The sequence below is a fragment of the Oncorhynchus masou genome, chromosome 31, assembly GCF_036934945.1.
Source record: "Oncorhynchus masou masou isolate Uvic2021 chromosome 31, UVic_Omas_1.1, whole genome shotgun sequence".
In the NCBI taxonomy this organism is placed as follows: Eukaryota; Metazoa; Chordata; class Actinopteri; order Salmoniformes; family Salmonidae; genus Oncorhynchus; species Oncorhynchus masou.
Genome location: NC_088242.1, coordinates 52,487,247 through 52,505,606, shown reverse-complemented (window position 1 = coordinate 52,505,606; position 18,360 = coordinate 52,487,247). Strand labels below are relative to the sequence as shown.

Genomic DNA, 18,360 nt, shown 5'->3' with positions numbered 1-18,360 from the left:
CACATTACAGACATTGCAATTTATTACCCTGGCCACATCTGCAGTCCTCATGCGTCATTGTAGCATGCCTAAGGCACGTTCACGCAGATGAGCAGGGACCCTATGCATCTTTCTTTTAGTGTTTTTCAGAGTCAGTAGAAATGCCACTTGTCCTAGGTTTTCAGAACTGTGACCTTAATTGTGATCTTAATTGCCTACCGTCTGTAAGCTGTGTCTTAAAACTTCTCTGGGATATGTGGGACCGTAGCGTCCCACCTCGCCAACAGCCAGTGAAAGTGCAGGGCGCCAAATTCAAAACAAAATTCCTCAAGCATACAATTATTTTACACCATTTCAAAGATACAATTCTCATTAATCCACGATTGTTAGGTCACCACCAACTCACAGAAAAACACAGCCATTTTTTTCCAGCCAAAGAGAGGAGTCACAAAAAGCACAAATAGAGGTAAAATTATTCACTAACCTTTGATGATCTTCATCAGATGACACACATAGGACTTCATGTTATACAATACATGTATGTTTTGTTCACTAAAGTGCATATTCACAATGGGGAGAACAAGTATTTGATACACTGCCGATTTTGCAGGTTTTCCTACTTACAAAGCATGTAGAGGTCTGTAGTTTTTATCATAGGTACACTTCAACTGTGAGAGACGGAATCTAAAGCAAAAATGTAGAAAATCCCATTGTATTATTTTTAAGTAATTAATTAGCATTTTTTTGCATGACGTAAGTATTTGATACATCAGAAAAGCAGAACTTAATATTTGGTACAGAAACCTTTGTGTTCGCGCCCAGGCTCTGTCGCAGCTGGCCGCGACCGGGAGGTCCGTGGGGTAACGCACAATTGGCCTAGCGTCAACCGGGTTAGGGAGGGTTTGGCCGGTAGGGATATCCTTGTCTCATCGCGCACCAGCGACTCCTGTGGCGGGCCGGGCACAGTGCGCACTAACCAAGGTTGCTAGGTGCACATTCTTTCCTCCGACACATTGGTGCGGCTTGCTTCTAGGTTGGATGCGCGCTGTGTTAAGAAGCAGTGTGGCTTGGTTGGGTTGTGTATCGGAGGACGCATGACTTTCAACCTTCGTCTCTCCCGAGCCCGTACGGGAGTTGTAGCGATGAGACAAGATAGTTGCTACTAAACCATTGGATACCACGAAAAAGGGGTAAAATTAAAAAATGTAAAAAAGTGAGAGAGTTGAGGCAGCAGGTCCGAGACAAGATAGCACAACCGGTGAACAGATCAAGGTTCGATAGCACAGGCAAAACAGCTGAAACTGCATCAGCAGCACGACAAGGAATCACGTCCGATGAACAGGTCAGGGTTCCATAGCCACAGGCTTAACAGTAGAAACTGAATCAGCAGTACGACCAGGTGGACTGGGGACGTGGACAGCTAGTAGTCGTCAAGCCAGGTAGTCCTGAGGCATGGCCATAGGGCTCAGGTAATCTGGGAGAGGAGGGAGAGATGGGAGCATAAGATGGGAGCATGCCTAAGATCACACAGGACAGACTGACCCTAGACCCTTGGCACGTAAACTATTGCAGCATAGTTACTGGACACTGAGACGGGAGGAGGTCGGGGGATACTGGGCCCATCCAAAGTTACACCCGGACAGTGCCAACCAGGCAGTATATAACCCCACCCACTTTGCCAATTACAACCCCCACACCACTAATGGGATATCAACAGGCCACTAACTTACTACCCTGAGACAAGGCCGAGTATAGTCCAGGAAGATCTCCCCAACCACACAAGCCCAAGGACAGGAAGGATGGCTGAGCTCGAGCAAGCCATTGACTCAGCCCCCCGTAATAGGGTCAGAAGCAAAGAATCCCAGTGGAGAGAGGGGAGCTGACCAAGCAGAGACAGCAAGGGTGGTTTGTCACTCCAGTGCCTTGCAGTTCACCTTTGCACCCCTGGGCCAGACAGACTACACTCAAGAGATGAAGAAGTAATGAGTCTTCAGTAAAGACAGAGTTGAGGCAGAGTATGTGTCTCTCACATGGATCAGCAGACCATTCCATAAAAATGGAGCTCTGTAGGAGAAAGCCCGGCCTCCAGCTGCTTGCTTAGAAATTCTAGGAACAATAAGAAGGCATGCATCTGCACGGCAGGACCAAATCGACTAGATAGGTAGGCGCAAATCCATGTAATGCTTTGTAGGTTAGCAGTAAAACCTTGAAATCATCCCAAGCCTTAACAGGAAGCCAGTGTAATGAGGCTTGCACTGGAGTAATATGATCACGTTTTTGTGTTCTAGTCAACAATCTTGCAGTCGTGTTAAGCTCTAGCTGAAATGTGTTTTGTGCCTTATCTGGGTAGCCGGAGAGTAGAGCATTGCAGTAGGTTCCATGTGGCTCAGTTGGTAGAGCATGGCACTTGCAATGTCAGAGTTGTGGGTCGATTCCCACGGGGGACAAGTACATGTGGGAAAAGTATGAAAATGTATGTACTCTACTGTCAATTGCTCTGGATAATACAGTCTAATAAAATGTAAATCTAGTCTAATCTTGAAGTGACAAAAGCGTGGATTAGCATTTTTGCATTTTTCTTTTGACAAAATGTTTCAGATTTTTGAAATGTTACGAAGATGCAAAAAGGCTGCTCTTTAAATATTTCTTTATATGTTAGTCTATAATCTTGAACAATAAGACAATATTCTTCCACTTACTGTGGTCCTCACTCCGCAAGGTTGTGTATTTCTCTGTGTCCACAGGTCAGGAGTAGACAACAAGAGGCAGCCTCAGCGATCCGTTTAGATAAAGCACAAAAGTCATCAGTGCACAGGATCTATCTTGGTATTAATCCCAAACTTTGGGTCTAAGCCGGACTTGTCAATAAATAACTTTAGGCAAGTCAAGTCTTTGAGCATAAGTCAGAGTCCAAGAGTATTTTCTTTTAACACGAGTCAGGGTCAAGTCTCAAGTCTGCCTCTCACTTTGTAATGTATGAGTTATAATAAGGTTGTTCTTATGTTGTTGTTTTACAGGTGATGTACTTCAGCTCGTTGTTCCCCTACGTAGTGCTGATCTGTTTCCTGGTCAGGGCTCTGCTCCTCAAGGGATCCGTGGATGGGATCCGACACATGTTCACACCCAAGGTACAGTATCCTAACCCTAATGCTTACCCAAGGTACAGTGCAGGGGTTGGAACCGGTTCAGGGAACAGAACAGAAAACTGGAAAATAATTTTCAGAGGGACAGAATCAGAACCGGGGACGAAAGTGATCTATACTGTTCCGGAACAAAACCGTTATTTTAAAAGCATGGGAACTGGTTAATAACATTATTTTACATTCCAGCATTTTTTTTCCAGTCTCACAAAGCTCTGTCACTCAGAAACTTAAGCCCGTTTCCATTGGCAATTTGAAGTCAAGCAAGGTTGGGCTGGCCTTGGTGGGCTAGCTCAAATTGTGTTTCTACTGCCCCCAGAAATTAGACATGTTGCTAGGTTGCCAATATGTGACTGCAGCTGGCTTCGCTAATGTTGCTAGCTAAATTGGAAGATGTTGAATAATTTAATTCATCCTCATGTTGATGATTAACTACCGGAGAGAGAGACCAAATCAAGACGCTGGACAGAGTGGAATCAAGTATAGCAAAAAGGCAGTTTATTAAGTCAAAGATATTTTGTCCCGCAGTTTAACATGCACGGATCTAGTTCATATAACTCGGTAAGGAGTCAGGTGAAAAAGAGACCTATACAAAGGTTTACATTCATTTTTATACATAGAATAAAGTGGGTAGAGTCTTGTCGTGTCGGTCTTCTGACTGGTCCCGAAGGGTTGTAGGTGGATCTGCTCTGGTAATAGCAGGAGTCCCATTGGTGCAGAGCAGAGTCCTCTGCTCTGAGCACTCGACCAGTGGAGGGGGATGTGTGTGTTTTATCCAACAAGATATTTGTGTGTCAGGGGACAGTGAGACAGGAGAGCAGAGGGGGTCGTGAAACAACAGAGCTGATGGGGGTAGTTTTATTGCAGGAAGAGTGACCTGGTTCCTGTTTTAGCAGGGGTACGTGAAATGACTTGAGTCAGGCAGATTAGCTTAGCGCTGTATAATATATGAGCTATGTGTATGAATATTTATATAACACTCACCATGCTGTAACTAACATTCCCCTATAGTACCAACCAGACTCAGAGCAATGTATTTCGCTTGCTAACGTTAGCTAGCTAGCTAAACGGTTAGCGTTGTTGCTAGAATAACAGGCTAGCTAACTAAATTCCTACCTTGCTTGCCATGGCATTGGTTATTAGCTAGCGAACTAAGCAAACGAGACAACAGGGTTGATATGATGTAGCTAGCTAGCTTTCGATATGACTTGGCCAGCTAATATTCCTGCTAGCTAACCTTAGCTAGCTAGCTGGCTTGTTTCAACTCTGATTTGCTGGCTAACAATAGGTAGCTAGCATTCAAGAGCTAAATGTTCTCATAAATGTTTGTGTAGTGCAAAAATGTATGAAGGATCCAGCTATGGTGGTTAGTATAATGGCGCCAGAGGGGATGGCTGCCGTTTTACAGGCTCCTAAACAACTGTGCTATTTTGTTTTTTTGCATTGTTTGTAACTCATTTTGTACATAATGTTGCTCCTACCATCTCTTATGACCAAAAAGAAAGTCTGGACAGCAGAACAGCGATTACTCACCTCGAACATTACAAATCTTTTTTGTTTAACCTTTCTAGCGCAGGTGTGCCGCTAGCAACCCACCTCGACAAAATCTGGTGTAATTGCAGGGCGCGAAATTCAAATGACAGAAATATAAATATTTAACATTCATGAAAATACAAGTGTTATACATCAAAATAAAGCTAAACTTCTTGTTAATCCAGCCGCTGTGTCAGATTTCAAACATGCTTTACGGCGAAAGCACACCATGCGATTATCTGAGGACAGCGCCCTGCATACAAAAGCATGGAGACATATTTCAACCAGGCAGGTGCACCACAAAAGTCAGAAATAGCGATATAATAAATGCCTTACCTTTGAAGATGTTCTTCTGTTAGCACTCCAAAAGGTCCCAGCTACATTACAAATGGTCCTTTTGTTCGATAATGTCCTTCTTTATATCCCCAAAAACTCAGTTTAGCTGGCGCACTTCATTCAATAATCCACCGGTTTCCCTCCTTCAAAATGCGTTACCAATAAACTTACCAATAAACTTATCCAAACAAGTCAAACAATGTTTAAAATCTAACCTAAGGTACCCTAATACGTAAATACATTTATGTTTGAGACAGAGAATCGTTATTGTCTTTACCGAATATAAACAACAAAGAACGCACTCTCATCCACGCGCATGAAAACACTACAGCCAAAACGGGAGCCACTTAGGAAAACTACAAATTCTAGCAAATATTTCCAAAAACAAGCCTGAAACTCTTTCTAAAGACTGTTGACATCTAGTGGAAGCCCTATGAACTGCAATCTGGGAGGTTTTGGCCTCATAATAAACATGAAAGCCATTGGAAACAGTGGTAGGCTGAATTTTAATTTGCGAGGGATGGTTAGTCCTCTGTGTTTCGCCTGCCATATCAGTTCTGTTATACTCACAGACATTATTCTAACAGTTTTAGAAACGTTAGAGTGTTTTCTATCCAAATCTACCAATTATATGCATACCCTAGCTTCTGTGCCTGAGTAACAGTCAGTTTACTTTGGGGACGCTCTTCATCCGGACGTCAAAATACTGCCCCCTAGCCCAAAGAGGTTTTAATGAGCAAAGGATATAGTGCTTTGTCAAGACAAGGCCCAAATCCATGTCAACAACATGAAGAAAAGACAGTGGAAAAGGGGGAGGAGGGTGGAGTGCCTTGTAAGAATTTGCAGACAAGTAGGTAAACCACCACTTCCGAAACATGCAATCATGGGAAAACAAACTGGCCGATCTACGATTAAGACTATCTGACCAATGGGACATTAAAAACTGTAGTATCTTGTGTTTCACCTAGACGTGACTGAACGACAACACATAATATAGAGCTGGCTGGCATCTCCGTGCATCGGCAGGACAGAGCAGCTACGTCAGACTCCAAATGTCAGACTCCAGTCACCCAAATTATAGACTGTTCTCTCTGCTACCTCACGGTAAGCGGTACCAGAGTGCCAAGTCTAGGACCAAAAGGTTCCTTAACAGATTCTACCCCCAATTAATCAAATGGTCATCCGGACTATTTACATTGACTCCCCCTCCCCCCTTTGTTTTTACACTGCTGCTAATCGATGTTTATCATCTATGCATAGTCACTTTACAAATTACCTCGACTAACCTGTACCCCCGCACATTGACTCGGTACCGGTACCCCCTATATATAGCCCCGCCTTATCTCAGCTCACTGGTCACCATAGCAGCACCCACTCTTAGCACGCAGGTATATCCAGCAGGTATATCTCACTGGTCACCCCCAAAGCCAATTCTTCCATTGGCCGCCTTTCCTTCTAGTTTTCTGCTGCCAATGACTGGAACAAACTGCAAAAATCACTGAAGCTGGAGACTCTTATATCCCTCACTAGCTTTAAGCACCAGCTGTCAGAGCAGCTCACAGATCACTGCACCTGTAAATAGCCCATCCAACTACCTCATCCCCATACTGTATTTATTTATCTTGCTCCTTTGCACCCCAGTATCTCTACTTACACAATCATCTTCTGCACATCTACCATTCCAGTGTTTAATTGCTATATTGTAATTACTTCGCCACCATGGCCAATTTATTGCCTTACCTCCCTTCGCCTGCCTCATTTGCACATGCTGTATATAGACTTTTTGTACTGTATTATTGATTGTATGTTTGTTTATTCCATGTGTAACTCTGTGTTGTTGTATGTGTCGAACTGCTATGCTTTATCTTGGCCAGGTCGCAGTTGCAAATGAGAACTTGTTCTCAACTGGCCTACCTGGTTAAATAAAGGTGAAATAAAAAAATTATATGTAATTTTATTGTGTTACTTTTGGATTTTATTTCATTTAGTAAATATTTTCTTAACTCTATTTCTTGATTTATTTGTGCCTTGTCTAACAACTGCAGTACTGCTTTTCCATGTGCAAGCTGCCAGCAACAAGCCCGGACGAGCTAGCTAAACGTTGTGTCAGCATCCAGCAGTGATCAACTTGGCGGTTGCATGGCAATGGCATCACCAGCCCAAATTCTAATTGAGCTGGCACCAGTTGTGAAACTGGGCTGTGCTGGCCCGGGTTTCCCTCGATCCAGCTCGAATGTGAGATTTCCATTCGAACCACCTTGAATTTGGCCCTAATTTTAAGTGCCTGTGGAAATGGGGCTTTATTCCAGTGTCTGCCTGCCAGCTGGAAATCTTTGCCAGTGTGTGTGCATGTGTAGGCTACCTGCCCATCCCCCTCTGAAGCATAGGCTACTGTACCCTGCTGACATTACAAGCGTGATTCAGAAATTGGGGAGAGAGCTTTTTTATGAGAGAAGAATAGATTCACTTTTTCAATTCTAGTTTAGGATACTATAGTTATCACATTTCACATTGGATTTATTAACTACAAAAAGTTCATTTTGATGCTGCTCTGCACACACAAGCTTGTTAGCTGACTAGCTAGCTCCGGTTCAACGTTAAGCCAACTCTCGGAAGTTCAAAGATATTCAAAGTTCCTCCATAGGAGCCGCTCATTCATATTTGCATAATTATGTGCGACTAATTCAGATAATGCATGTCATAACAAGATGCCCAGTGCTTCAGGCCAAGCCCCTCCACCCTATCTCGCTCTCTCCCCACCTGCAAAATGTAATTTGCATCTATGGTGCTTGTCCGCACCATAGCACGCTGCTCTATCTCAAAAATATTTTTTCTGTTCAGAACTAAACAATTGAAAATTATTTTGGTTCTAACCCCTGGTAGTCACCATAATGCTGCTCCTTGGTTATACCCAAGGTACAGTACCATACAGTCAACACAATTCTGCTTCACACAGCCAACATACTATACTAGACCCAGTCAAGGACTCAGACTTGTTTGATCCAATGCACTAGTTTTATCCAATGCATTTGTTTGATCCAGTTATGGATCAATGTTGCGTTGTTCACTTTACTGAAACCGGAAGGAAACCAAATTGACTGAAAATGTGCCAGAAATATATTTTTTAAATACTTTGGTCTTTGGCTACTCAGTTGCCGTGGACCAATAGCAATTGGAATCATTTCATTTGGTTGCTGGGCGCTCCCTGCTTTATGTAACATCCACGAAGGCGTGTTCCATTCATTTCACAACAATGTGTGATTCTCACACGAAGGCGTGTTCCATTCATTTCACAACAATGTGTGATTCTCACACAGCTGACATCTTTCTACTTCAAATGCCTTTGCTGTGTCTCCTGTATGCAGGGAGAAAGACATCAAAAGCAGGGCTCATTGTGTGTTGTGTAGTGTGTGCCTTGTAACTGTGTTAAGCCTTCCACCACACACATATACTGTTGGCTATTTGAGAGCAGTAGCATGCTGGATATGTTCTCCTTGTTGGGTCCTTGTTTGATCTTCTCCTGTTTTGACAAATGGAGGTAACTCTCAATCATGATTCACATGTCGACTGATCTGCTCCACTGGTCCAAAAAATCGCTTGTCCATTTCTAGAAGTTTAACAAAGACTATTGTACAATAAATGACGTAGTGTTGTCCTAAAGAGCCAAACATTGGTCAAATTAGTCCACATCGAGGAGAGATGTGTCTGGAACTATAGTTTATCTTCCTTTAGCACCTCACCTAAATGCACTGGTGTAAAGTACTTCAGTAAAAAATATATGTACATTACTTTGCTATTTATATTTTTGACAACTTTTACTTTTACTTCACGACATTCCTAAATTTACATTTTTCCGCACACCCAATAGTACTCGTTACATTTGAGTGCTCGCAGGACAGAAAAAGGGTCCAATTCACACGCTTATCAAGACAACATCCCTGGTCATCCCTACTGAATCTGATCTGGCGGACTCACTAAACACACATGATTTGTTTGTAAATTATGTCTGAGTGTTGGAGTGTGCTCCTGGCTTTCCATAAAAAAACAACAACAATAATATGGCTCCAACTGGTTTGCTTATTATAAGGATTTTGAAATTATTTGTACTTTTACTTTTGATACTTAAGTATATTTTAGAACCAAACACTTTTAGACTTTTACTCGGGTAGTATTTTACTGGGTGACTCACTTTTACTTGAGTCCTATTAAGTTTCTATTAAGGTATCTTTACTTTTACCCAAGTATGACAATTTGGGTACTTTTTCCACCACTGTCTAAATGTGCATTCTTAATTTATTTCCTTTCCAGTTGGAGATCATGCTGGAGGCCAAAGTGTGGCGCGAAGCGGCCACACAGGTCTTCTTTGCCCTGGGCCTGGGCTTCGGAGGGGTCATAGCCTTCTCCAGCTACAACAAACGGGATAACAACTGTCACTTCGACGCAGTGCTGGTCTCCTTCATCAACTTCTTCACCTCTGTGTTGGCCACCCTGGTGGTATTCGCCGTGCTTGGCTTCAAGGCCAACATCATGAACGCCAAGTGTGTCGCACTGTGAGTAGTATACTATAAGCCACTCACTTTTAGAACTGTAGCCTAATTCCCCAACTGTAGCCTAATCCCCCAAATCGTAACTTTTGGTGATTATACTGTAGGCCAATATGCCTGTGACTTGAAGTTAAGCAGATGCTTTTATTGATCGTACTTTTCATAGAGACACACAGTATATTCAATGCAATGTATGTGGCCAATACTTGAATCATGCTGTAACCACTGAGCCATGTGACAAGGCCGATATTAGCGTGGTCTTGTATGATAGAGTATCCATTTTCATCTGGTCTTATATTATTTTCAATCTCTCAGGAACACAAAGAAGATAGTTGCTTTGCTAGGGAATGAGGTCAGCCACGACCTGATCCCCCACCACATCAACTTCAGCGCTACTGTGAGTGCTGAGGACTACCAACAGATGACGGAGATCCTCAGAGGGGTGACGGAGAAGGATTACCCGCGCCTAGGCCTAGACTCCTGCAGCATCGAGGAAGAGCTCAACAAGGTGAGGGTCCATTGTCTTCCGACAGCTACATCAGTCTATTGCAATGAGTTGGTCGGTGCAGACGGCCGTCACAACATCTGACATAAGGCAATGGGTGAGGGGGCTTGTAGAATGTAGAATGGGAATATTGTGTCTTTTCGCATCTTTCATGATCATAACAGTCACTTTTAGGTCATTGAAGAAAACACATAAACAGTCATAAAAACTGGTGTCAGACATGGCATCATCACAACAACTGACTTTTGCACCAGGATTAGCTACGCCCAGAGCCATATATTTAGAGAGGTGGGCCAAAATGTTGAATGGACGCCATGTTTGCGCCTGTGAGCATTCCATTCATCCATACATGATGAGAATTTGGAATCTTGTCCATAGCATTGTTTAAAATTCAGAAAATTCTGTGAACTGCTATTATAGCCCATGGGTACCTAACATGGCTGGCCTGGAATGTAGTGTAATGTAAATGCATCACAAAAAAAACATAGTTACATTGTTGCCAGCAGCACAGTTACAGTCACTAACACTCTAGATAATATGAAAACAGCCTAACCAGCTCTGCTAGAGTGAGTAAAATGGTCAGAGTGAGGTGTTCTCTCATTTGTGTCTGGAAGTAGCTAGCAAACTAGTCAACTTTAGCCAGTTAGCTTGGGTGCTTGACTGCCGTTGTGAGGTCAGAATCCCTTCTACTCGGCCAGAGCATCCAGTGTGCACTCTAAGCTCTCCAAGTGCGAAACGCTCTGAATTTACAAAACGACCCAAAGCACACACACACTGGAGGCAATTTACGAACACACCCTAAATATATGGCCCTGGCTACGCCTATCCAATGAACATTCTTTGTATCATAACAGTGCAATGTAAACTGTTACTGAATACTATTTTCCACAGACTGCGGTAGACTTGCCTCTAGATGTTGTCTACACACGTCAAGATTTGTCATTCCAATCATGTGAAACCTTAGGGCAAATAGTCTTACTAGAACTGGATATTACTGACTAATTTACGTAAAACCTTCTTCTTCTTCCCTGTCATCCTTCTCCTCCCTGTCCTCCGCCTCCTCAGGCAGTGCAAGGTACAGGCCTGGCCTTCATCGCCTTCACAGAGGCCATGACCCACTTCCCTGCATCTCCCTTCTGGTCCGTCATGTTTTTCCTGATGCTGGTTAACCTGGGCATGGGCAGCATGTTTGGTACCATCGAGGGCATCATCACACCTTTGGTCGACACCTTCAAAGTCCGCAAGGAGTTCCTCACAGGTCAGTCCAAGACGGGGTGGAGGAATATATAGGTCATTATATCTCAATTCACCTTTCTGCGATTCCTCTTAGCTTATCTCCTTGTTTCATTCTCAATCGTATTGGAGAAGGTCCCTATCATACCTTCTTCCTCGATGCGTTGTGAAGGAGGACACAAGGAGAGAAGATACAAGGAATTGAGGAAAAATAAAAGAGAGAAAGCCTATGTGTCAGTGTGTGGTAGACCTTTTTCCACAATGTATCCTCAGCTGAACTATACTGATGTGTATTTGCTATAGTAACAGGTCAATTAAGTATTACCTATGTGTATGACGTATTATGGCTCTTTGCTTTAATGCCTTTGGCTCAATAATGATTGCATAATACTAATCCAATGCACAGTAGATGTGTGGCACCAAAGATAATTTCATAATTAGCGCAACCACATGTTGATCAATATTGTGCATGAATTCTGTTAAGGAGGATGGGTCATTCTTGAATTGCGGGGGTGAACACTTTAAAATGAAAAACAAATGGGGCAAAATACATGTTCCGTTTTTATTTAACTGTTATTTAAAAATTAAACAAACACTATGTGACGCCACCACCTGCACAATACTTGCAATGAAAATTACTTTCTGAGAAAATTTATTTCACCTTTATTTAACCAGGTAGGCAAGTTGAGAACAAGTTCTCATTTACAATTGCGACCTGGCCAAGATAAAGCAAAGCAGTTCGACACATACAACGACACAGAGTTACACATGGAGTAAAACAAACATACAGTCAATAATACAGTATAAACAAGTCTATATACGATGTGAGCAAATGAGGTGAGATAAGGGAGGTAAAGGCAAAAAAAAGGCCATGGTGGCAATGTAAATACAATGTAGCAAGTAAAACACTGGAATGGTAGATTTGCAGTGGAATAATGTGCAAAGTGGAAATAAAAATAATGGTGTGCAAAGGAGCAAAATAAATACAGTAGGGAAAGAGGTAGTTGTTTGGGCTAAATTAGAGGTGGGCTATGTACAGGTGCAGTAATCTGTGAGCTGCTCTAACAGTTGGTGCTTAAAGCTAGTGAGGGAGATAAGTGTTTCCAGTTTCAGAGATTTTTGTAGTTTGTTCCAGTCATTGGCAGCAGAGAACTGTAAGGAGAGGCGGCCAAAGAAAGAATTGGGGACTTTACCTAGCAGGGTCTTGTAGATGACATGGAGCCAGTGGGTTTGGCGACAAGTATGAAGCGAGGGCCAGCCAACGAGAGAGTACAGGTCGCAATGTAGCTAGACTCTTACCCGTATAAATGGATGAACACTTCAACCTCTCTGTCATGGATGCCATGGTTGCCTTTAGTTTGAAGATGTAATCTGGAGACAGGTGTTTTATTCAACATCCTTCTGTGTTCTCTTTTTGACTCCCTGTGCATTTTCAATCATACTCTGCATCCACCGGCATTCCACTGATTTCAAAACTCGGTCAACTTCTTCCATGACAACAACATTGTTGATCGCCATTTCTTCCCCATCACTGTCATCAAAAGACTATACAATGTCTGGTTCAAGGAAAAATGTTGACCTAAATCAGGGATTTCCTCATTTTCTGACACATTTTCAGAGTCAGAGAGAGTCAGCATGGCATGATCGTCCTCCAGAAAGTAGTCCATCACAACGTTTTCCCACTGATCTTTGTCGATGGCGCCTGATAAATTCAAGGCAGCCATGTTGAGAGCAATAGCAACACTTTTGCAGTTCTTCACGTCTTTCCAAAAAGCTGCGGAAGAAAGGATTATTTACACACACTGAGCAGCTCATGTTATAGACACAAGCATTCCACATAGCAGACCAATCCGAATTAATCTCTCGTCCAGCCCACCCATTATCTCAGCCAATTATGGCTTGCGGGAAGGTTCCTGTATTTTTCCATGGCCAAACCAACTAGGCTCGTAATTTAACAATTGCATTTGCATTTACAGATGGCATACAAGTTTTTGTTATTAAGGAACTTGAAAGTTCATGTTCCAGAAGGCTTTTCTGACAACCAAAAAAACGCATTTTAATAAACAAAACAAAAGTTTACGAATAAGTGCCTCTCCTGTGAAGTAGTGACTTGCAACATACGCCTAGCTTCCTGAAACAGGTCACATATGTAAGTCCTTAATATTGCAAAACATCTAGTTGCATGCATTGTAGGAACTACTTGAGGATAGAAAATTGTCCCGCTGGTAATGTGTAGAGGTGTAGTGACATGTTTTGGGTGTTTCGAGATATCTTTCTATTATTTGGAATGCTAGAAAACAAAGGCTTCTTCTTCTAGTATAATGTGTCCCTCGGTTTTATGTCATTTGGTGTTACCACCTTGAAAATCACTGATTACGAAGGTATACAAGGATCCAGTGGCAAGAACATGTGTTAGAACATTTTAATGAAGGGAAATAACATTGTGAGTAAAAAAAGTGCGATTAACTTAGATTTTAGCATTTGTGGCCTCCATTTCAGAAAATCCACATTTACCTCAAATGTATCATCGGTGGTGTTAGTACTCCTTGTGGTGGCATATTGTTATTATCATGGTACACATTTCATAAAGCTGCCATATTAGTTGATTTAGAAAGGGAAGATCAAATCAAATCTTTTTTTTCCAAAATGCCATGCCCAAATGCAACCATAATTCAAGCACCACCCGGATGGCATTTATCCCCCTTGTATTGTAAAGTGGCTGTTCCACTGGATGTCAGAAGGTGAATTCACCAATTTGTAAGTCGCTCTGGATAAGAGCGTCTGCTAAATGACTTAAATGTAATGTAAATGTCCCTTTTGACTAATGTCTGTGTATTCTCCCTCTTGTAACAGTGGGTGTCTGTCTGCTAGCCTTCTTCATCGGCCTGCTGTTCGTCCAACGATCTGGGAACTACTGGGTGGCCATGTTTGATGACTACTCCGCCACACTGCCCCTGCTCATAGTGGTCATCCTGGAGAACGTGGCTGTTGCTTGGGTCTACGGGACTGACAAGTATGTATATGTCAAAAGATATACAGAATGTCGTTAATCTGTGGTTTTCTTGACTATAATTCCAAATTCGAAGCTGTCCATCCAAATGCAATGACAAATTTTCTTTAAATTCAGTATTCAGAATGAGTTAAGCATGAATAGTGAATGAACAACACTTGACTTAAATATTACCTGTTATCACCTCTGGTATCCTGTACAGGTACTGTATGTTAAACATAATTGCCAAACTCAACACAGTGTAAAGTGTGTACCATTATGTATCCTCACCTTCTGTGGGATCCTTTCCCTGCTTCTCCTCTGTTCCTCCACCCAGGTTCTTTGAGGACCTGAAGGACATGCTGGGCTTCACTCCGTTTCGGTTCTACTACTACATGTGGAAGTACGTGACCCCCCTGCTGCTCATCCTTCTGCTGGGCTCCAGTGTGATTCAGCTGGGAATGACCCCACCCAGCTACAGTGCCTGGCTAGAGGACATGGTGAGGTGTTTGTGGTCTCTGGTGCAGCTGTCAAATACAGTATTTTAGTTCAGTGGACCTTCGGTTCAATTAATGGGATACACACGCTTTTGTTATACTCCAGCACCAAAACAACAATTCAACTACACATCAAGTTCTCTTTTCTCTTTTTCTATAGTCCTATATTGCCTCCTGTACTTGCCTTCTTTCCTTTATCCACACTCGTTTTAAAATACCTAGATACCTGGATGGTTACGTGATAGCCCTCTGCCATATTAGCTTCACCAATCCTCTTGGATTATGAGATCAGCACAGATTTGAGGAGTGGACGTTACACTTAAAACTGATTTAAGATGCAACCTATTGTCACATGGGCCCAACATGGTTTTAGTGTCAGTATCCGTTTCTGGCCAGTGAGAAGTAATATATAGTAGTAACTTCTTGCTCTCCTTCCACCATGTGAATGAGGCCAGTGAGGAGTCTCTGAGCTATAATGATACACACTAGTAGTATCATTAGTGACACTATACAGTTCTAACCTCTCAATCCTTCCCTGTCTCTCCTAGGCCAGTGAGAAGTCCCTTAAATATCCCCCTTGGGGCCTGGCGGTCTGCATCTCCCTGGTGGTGTTGGCCATCATGCCTGTGCCCGTGGTCTTCTTCCTCCGCTACTTCAACATCATCGACGAGAACGCTGGCGTGGTGTCCACCATCTCCTACAAAAAGGGCTGCATCATCAAGGAGAGCGTCAGGCCCGAGGAGGACGATGATGCCAGCCTCATCCACGCCAAGTCGCCCGGCAGCGAAGCGCCCTCTCCCATGCCTGGCAACAGCATCTACCGTAAGCAGAGTGGAGGGGTCCCCGATGCCGCACCCAACGGCCGCTACGGCATCGGCTACCTGATGGCTGACATGCCAGACATGCCCGAGTCAGACTTATAGAGCGACTTGTAGGGCGATGTCTATGGTCCTCCACCCTACTGGCTGGCCAACCAATCCCTCTTCGTTGCATTTAGTCATGGGAATCATCATCTGCATATTTTTATTTGTAGTGTTTCCGTATATTCTTTGTAGTTATCGTAGCTGCTCCCCTTCATGTTTTCCACGTCCCCTTTTGCCATGAAAACGATTAAAAAGGTGTGTCCACTGTACATATTATCTCCTTTTGTCTTCCCCACCCAGTTGCTCCTTGGCTCAGTCCCAAATATATCCTCTCTCGCTCCCAGTCCTGGAGACCTTGTTGACTCCCCCTAGTGGACAGAACAGGATAGTATTGCTGTAAGCAATAAGGTGGAATCAAACTCCACCAAGGCTACTAATAGTGCTAGGCAGGATAGGTGTGAATTCAATTCTGTAAATTCAGTAAGTAAACTCAAATTAAAATGGTCTTTATTGCTTCTCTATGAAAACAACAACAATGACTTTGAATTTCTGTCTACTGTCTGAATTGATTGAATTGAGATGGACTTACCCCAAACCTGATTCTAGGCTCTGCCAGGGAAAGTCAACAAGGGTCATAGGCTATGTATGGACCAGTGAGGGTTCCATTTGGGACTGGAGCTTCTGTCCACAGTATGTCCCCCCCCCCCCCCCCCACTGGCTGTGTACATTATGACTTCACCACTGCCCCCCCCCCAATGATTGATCTAAAAGAAAATGTGTGCCTAAACATGACTGGGGCGGCAGGTAGTCTAGTGGTTAGAGTGTTGGACTAGTAACTGAAAAGTTGCAAGATCAAATCCACGAGCTGACAAGAATCTGTCATTCTGCCGCTGAACAAGGCAGTTAACCCTCTGTTCCTAGGCAGTCATTGAAAATAAGAATTTGTTCTTAACTGACTTGCCTAGTAAAATAAATATGTTTATAGAATACATGGTGAACATTGTATATTTAAGGTATTCTGTAAATATAATATAGAAATATTATAAATATATTTATCTGAATAGTTTGGATATCAGAACACCTTGTTTTTTGGTAAGAATTGCTACAAATCCTTAACTCTGGTCTCTTTTTTTGTTTACTGATGTGCTGTCGGTCTATGTAAAGAGTTTGACTCCTCTTGATAACTTGTAAATACTTTTTTCCATGAAATGGCTTCAAAACACAATGTATTTTTTCCCTTTCGAGATTAAAGATCAAACTTGGTCCATGCTTGGCACTGATGTCTATGTAGTTCAGTGTTGTCCTCATCTCACCGTTTGTCTGTCGGGGAAATGTCAACCATGAGTCAGATCAAACAACAGATGCAGACACACTCATATTATATTGAGTTAAGGCTACATCAATAGGCAGCCTATTTAACGGTGTTACACTGCTCTCTAGTGTGCATAAGGTAAACGTCTTTAGATCTTTTTAAGGCCTTTTTGGAGTCATGGGGTAACTGCATACATGGAATGTCTCTGGAAGTGGGTGTATCAACAGAAGGAAGGATTAACCAAATTGGGTGTTTGGAAAGTGAATCAGCCAATGGGCAGATTTATTTGCCACTCAAGACCGTTTTGCGTGGCTGCTGTGTTTTCTAACTTGCCGAGTGTGTTCTTGGTCGGACTCGGCAGAGGTGACAGTAAAGAATTTCAGTTAGGTTACGGTTTTTGCCATTCACTTTGAGCTGTGTCATTGGTGTAGCTACCTAAATTATTTGTTTTTTTGTATTGTCATCTAAGATTAATGTGGCTATAATCTGCCAAACTAACATTAGCTAACCTTTTAAAATTAGCTATCATCACTGAGAGCGACTGTTAACTAACGTTATCAACTCATCTAGCTAACTTAGTAAACAATTTTTCATTTATGTTTGTTTGACAGCATGTCACAGTTTTGAAAGCTGCTGATGGCCGCATGGTTTTATCCCAGTAATTGTATCATCGCCCCTTCTGCCAGCCCTCTATTATCAAGCCACAAGACTATGGCAGTTTGTGGGCACACATTTAGTGGTGGGAAGTTGACTCCAAAATAATCGATTCCTCGACCCCTTGCCCGTCGACTCCCATTTCTGGGTGTCAAGATCCGATTCTGCTTGGAATCGACTCTAAAGATTCCAGTATTTTATTTTTTGCATGGGAGGAAACTATTTTCTATAGTATACTTCAAGAACACAAACTCTCGCATCTTTTTATGTAGCCAGAAAGCTGCCAAAAGTTTGGACATATGTATTGTTAGGATCGTAAGAAAAGCCATGCTTGAAACATGAAACGTAACCGTTAAATGACCGTTAATTCTGTAAACGTACAAACCCAATGTTACAACTATGAATGAACATTACAACGTTAACCTTTCTAGAGCAGGTATTCCGCTAGCGGAACACCTAGACAAATATTTTGGGGGAATATGTAACTTTAACACATTAACAAGTCCAATACAGCAAATGAAAGAATCTTCTTGTTAATCTACCCAGCGTGTCCGATTTCAAAAATACTTTACAGCGAAAGCACAACATATGATTATGTTAGACCACTGCCAAGTCAAAAAAAAAACAGCCATTTTTCCAGCCAAAGATAGGAGTCACAAAAAGCAGAAATATAGATACAATTAATCACTAACCTTTGATGATCTTCATCAGATGACACTCATAGGACATCATGTTACACAATACATGTATGTTTTGTTCAACAATGTGCATATTT

The 18,360-nt window shown here is 42.5% G+C and overlaps 1 protein-coding gene across 2 annotated transcripts in view; it reads left to right on the top strand.

Moving 5' to 3' along the window:
• The window catches only part of LOC135524110 (sodium-dependent neutral amino acid transporter B(0)AT2-like), a 43,364-nt gene extending 26,469 nt beyond the window's left edge, over positions 1–16,895 (top strand). For both annotated transcript variants that reach the window (XM_064951315.1, XM_064951316.1), the window contains 7 exons: positions 2,997–3,107; positions 9,297–9,538; positions 9,848–10,040; positions 11,103–11,295; positions 14,124–14,283; positions 14,597–14,759; positions 15,305–16,895. In XM_064951315.1, the coding sequence (XP_064807387.1) occupies positions 2,997–3,107; positions 9,297–9,538; positions 9,848–10,040; positions 11,103–11,295; positions 14,124–14,283; positions 14,597–14,759; positions 15,305–15,679 (1,437 nt within the window). In that variant the 3' untranslated portion in view covers positions 15,680–16,895. The remainder of the gene's footprint in view (positions 1–2,996; positions 3,108–9,296; positions 9,539–9,847; positions 10,041–11,102; positions 11,296–14,123; positions 14,284–14,596; positions 14,760–15,304) is intronic.
• The last annotated feature ends 1,465 nt before the right edge of the window (positions 16,896–18,360 follow it).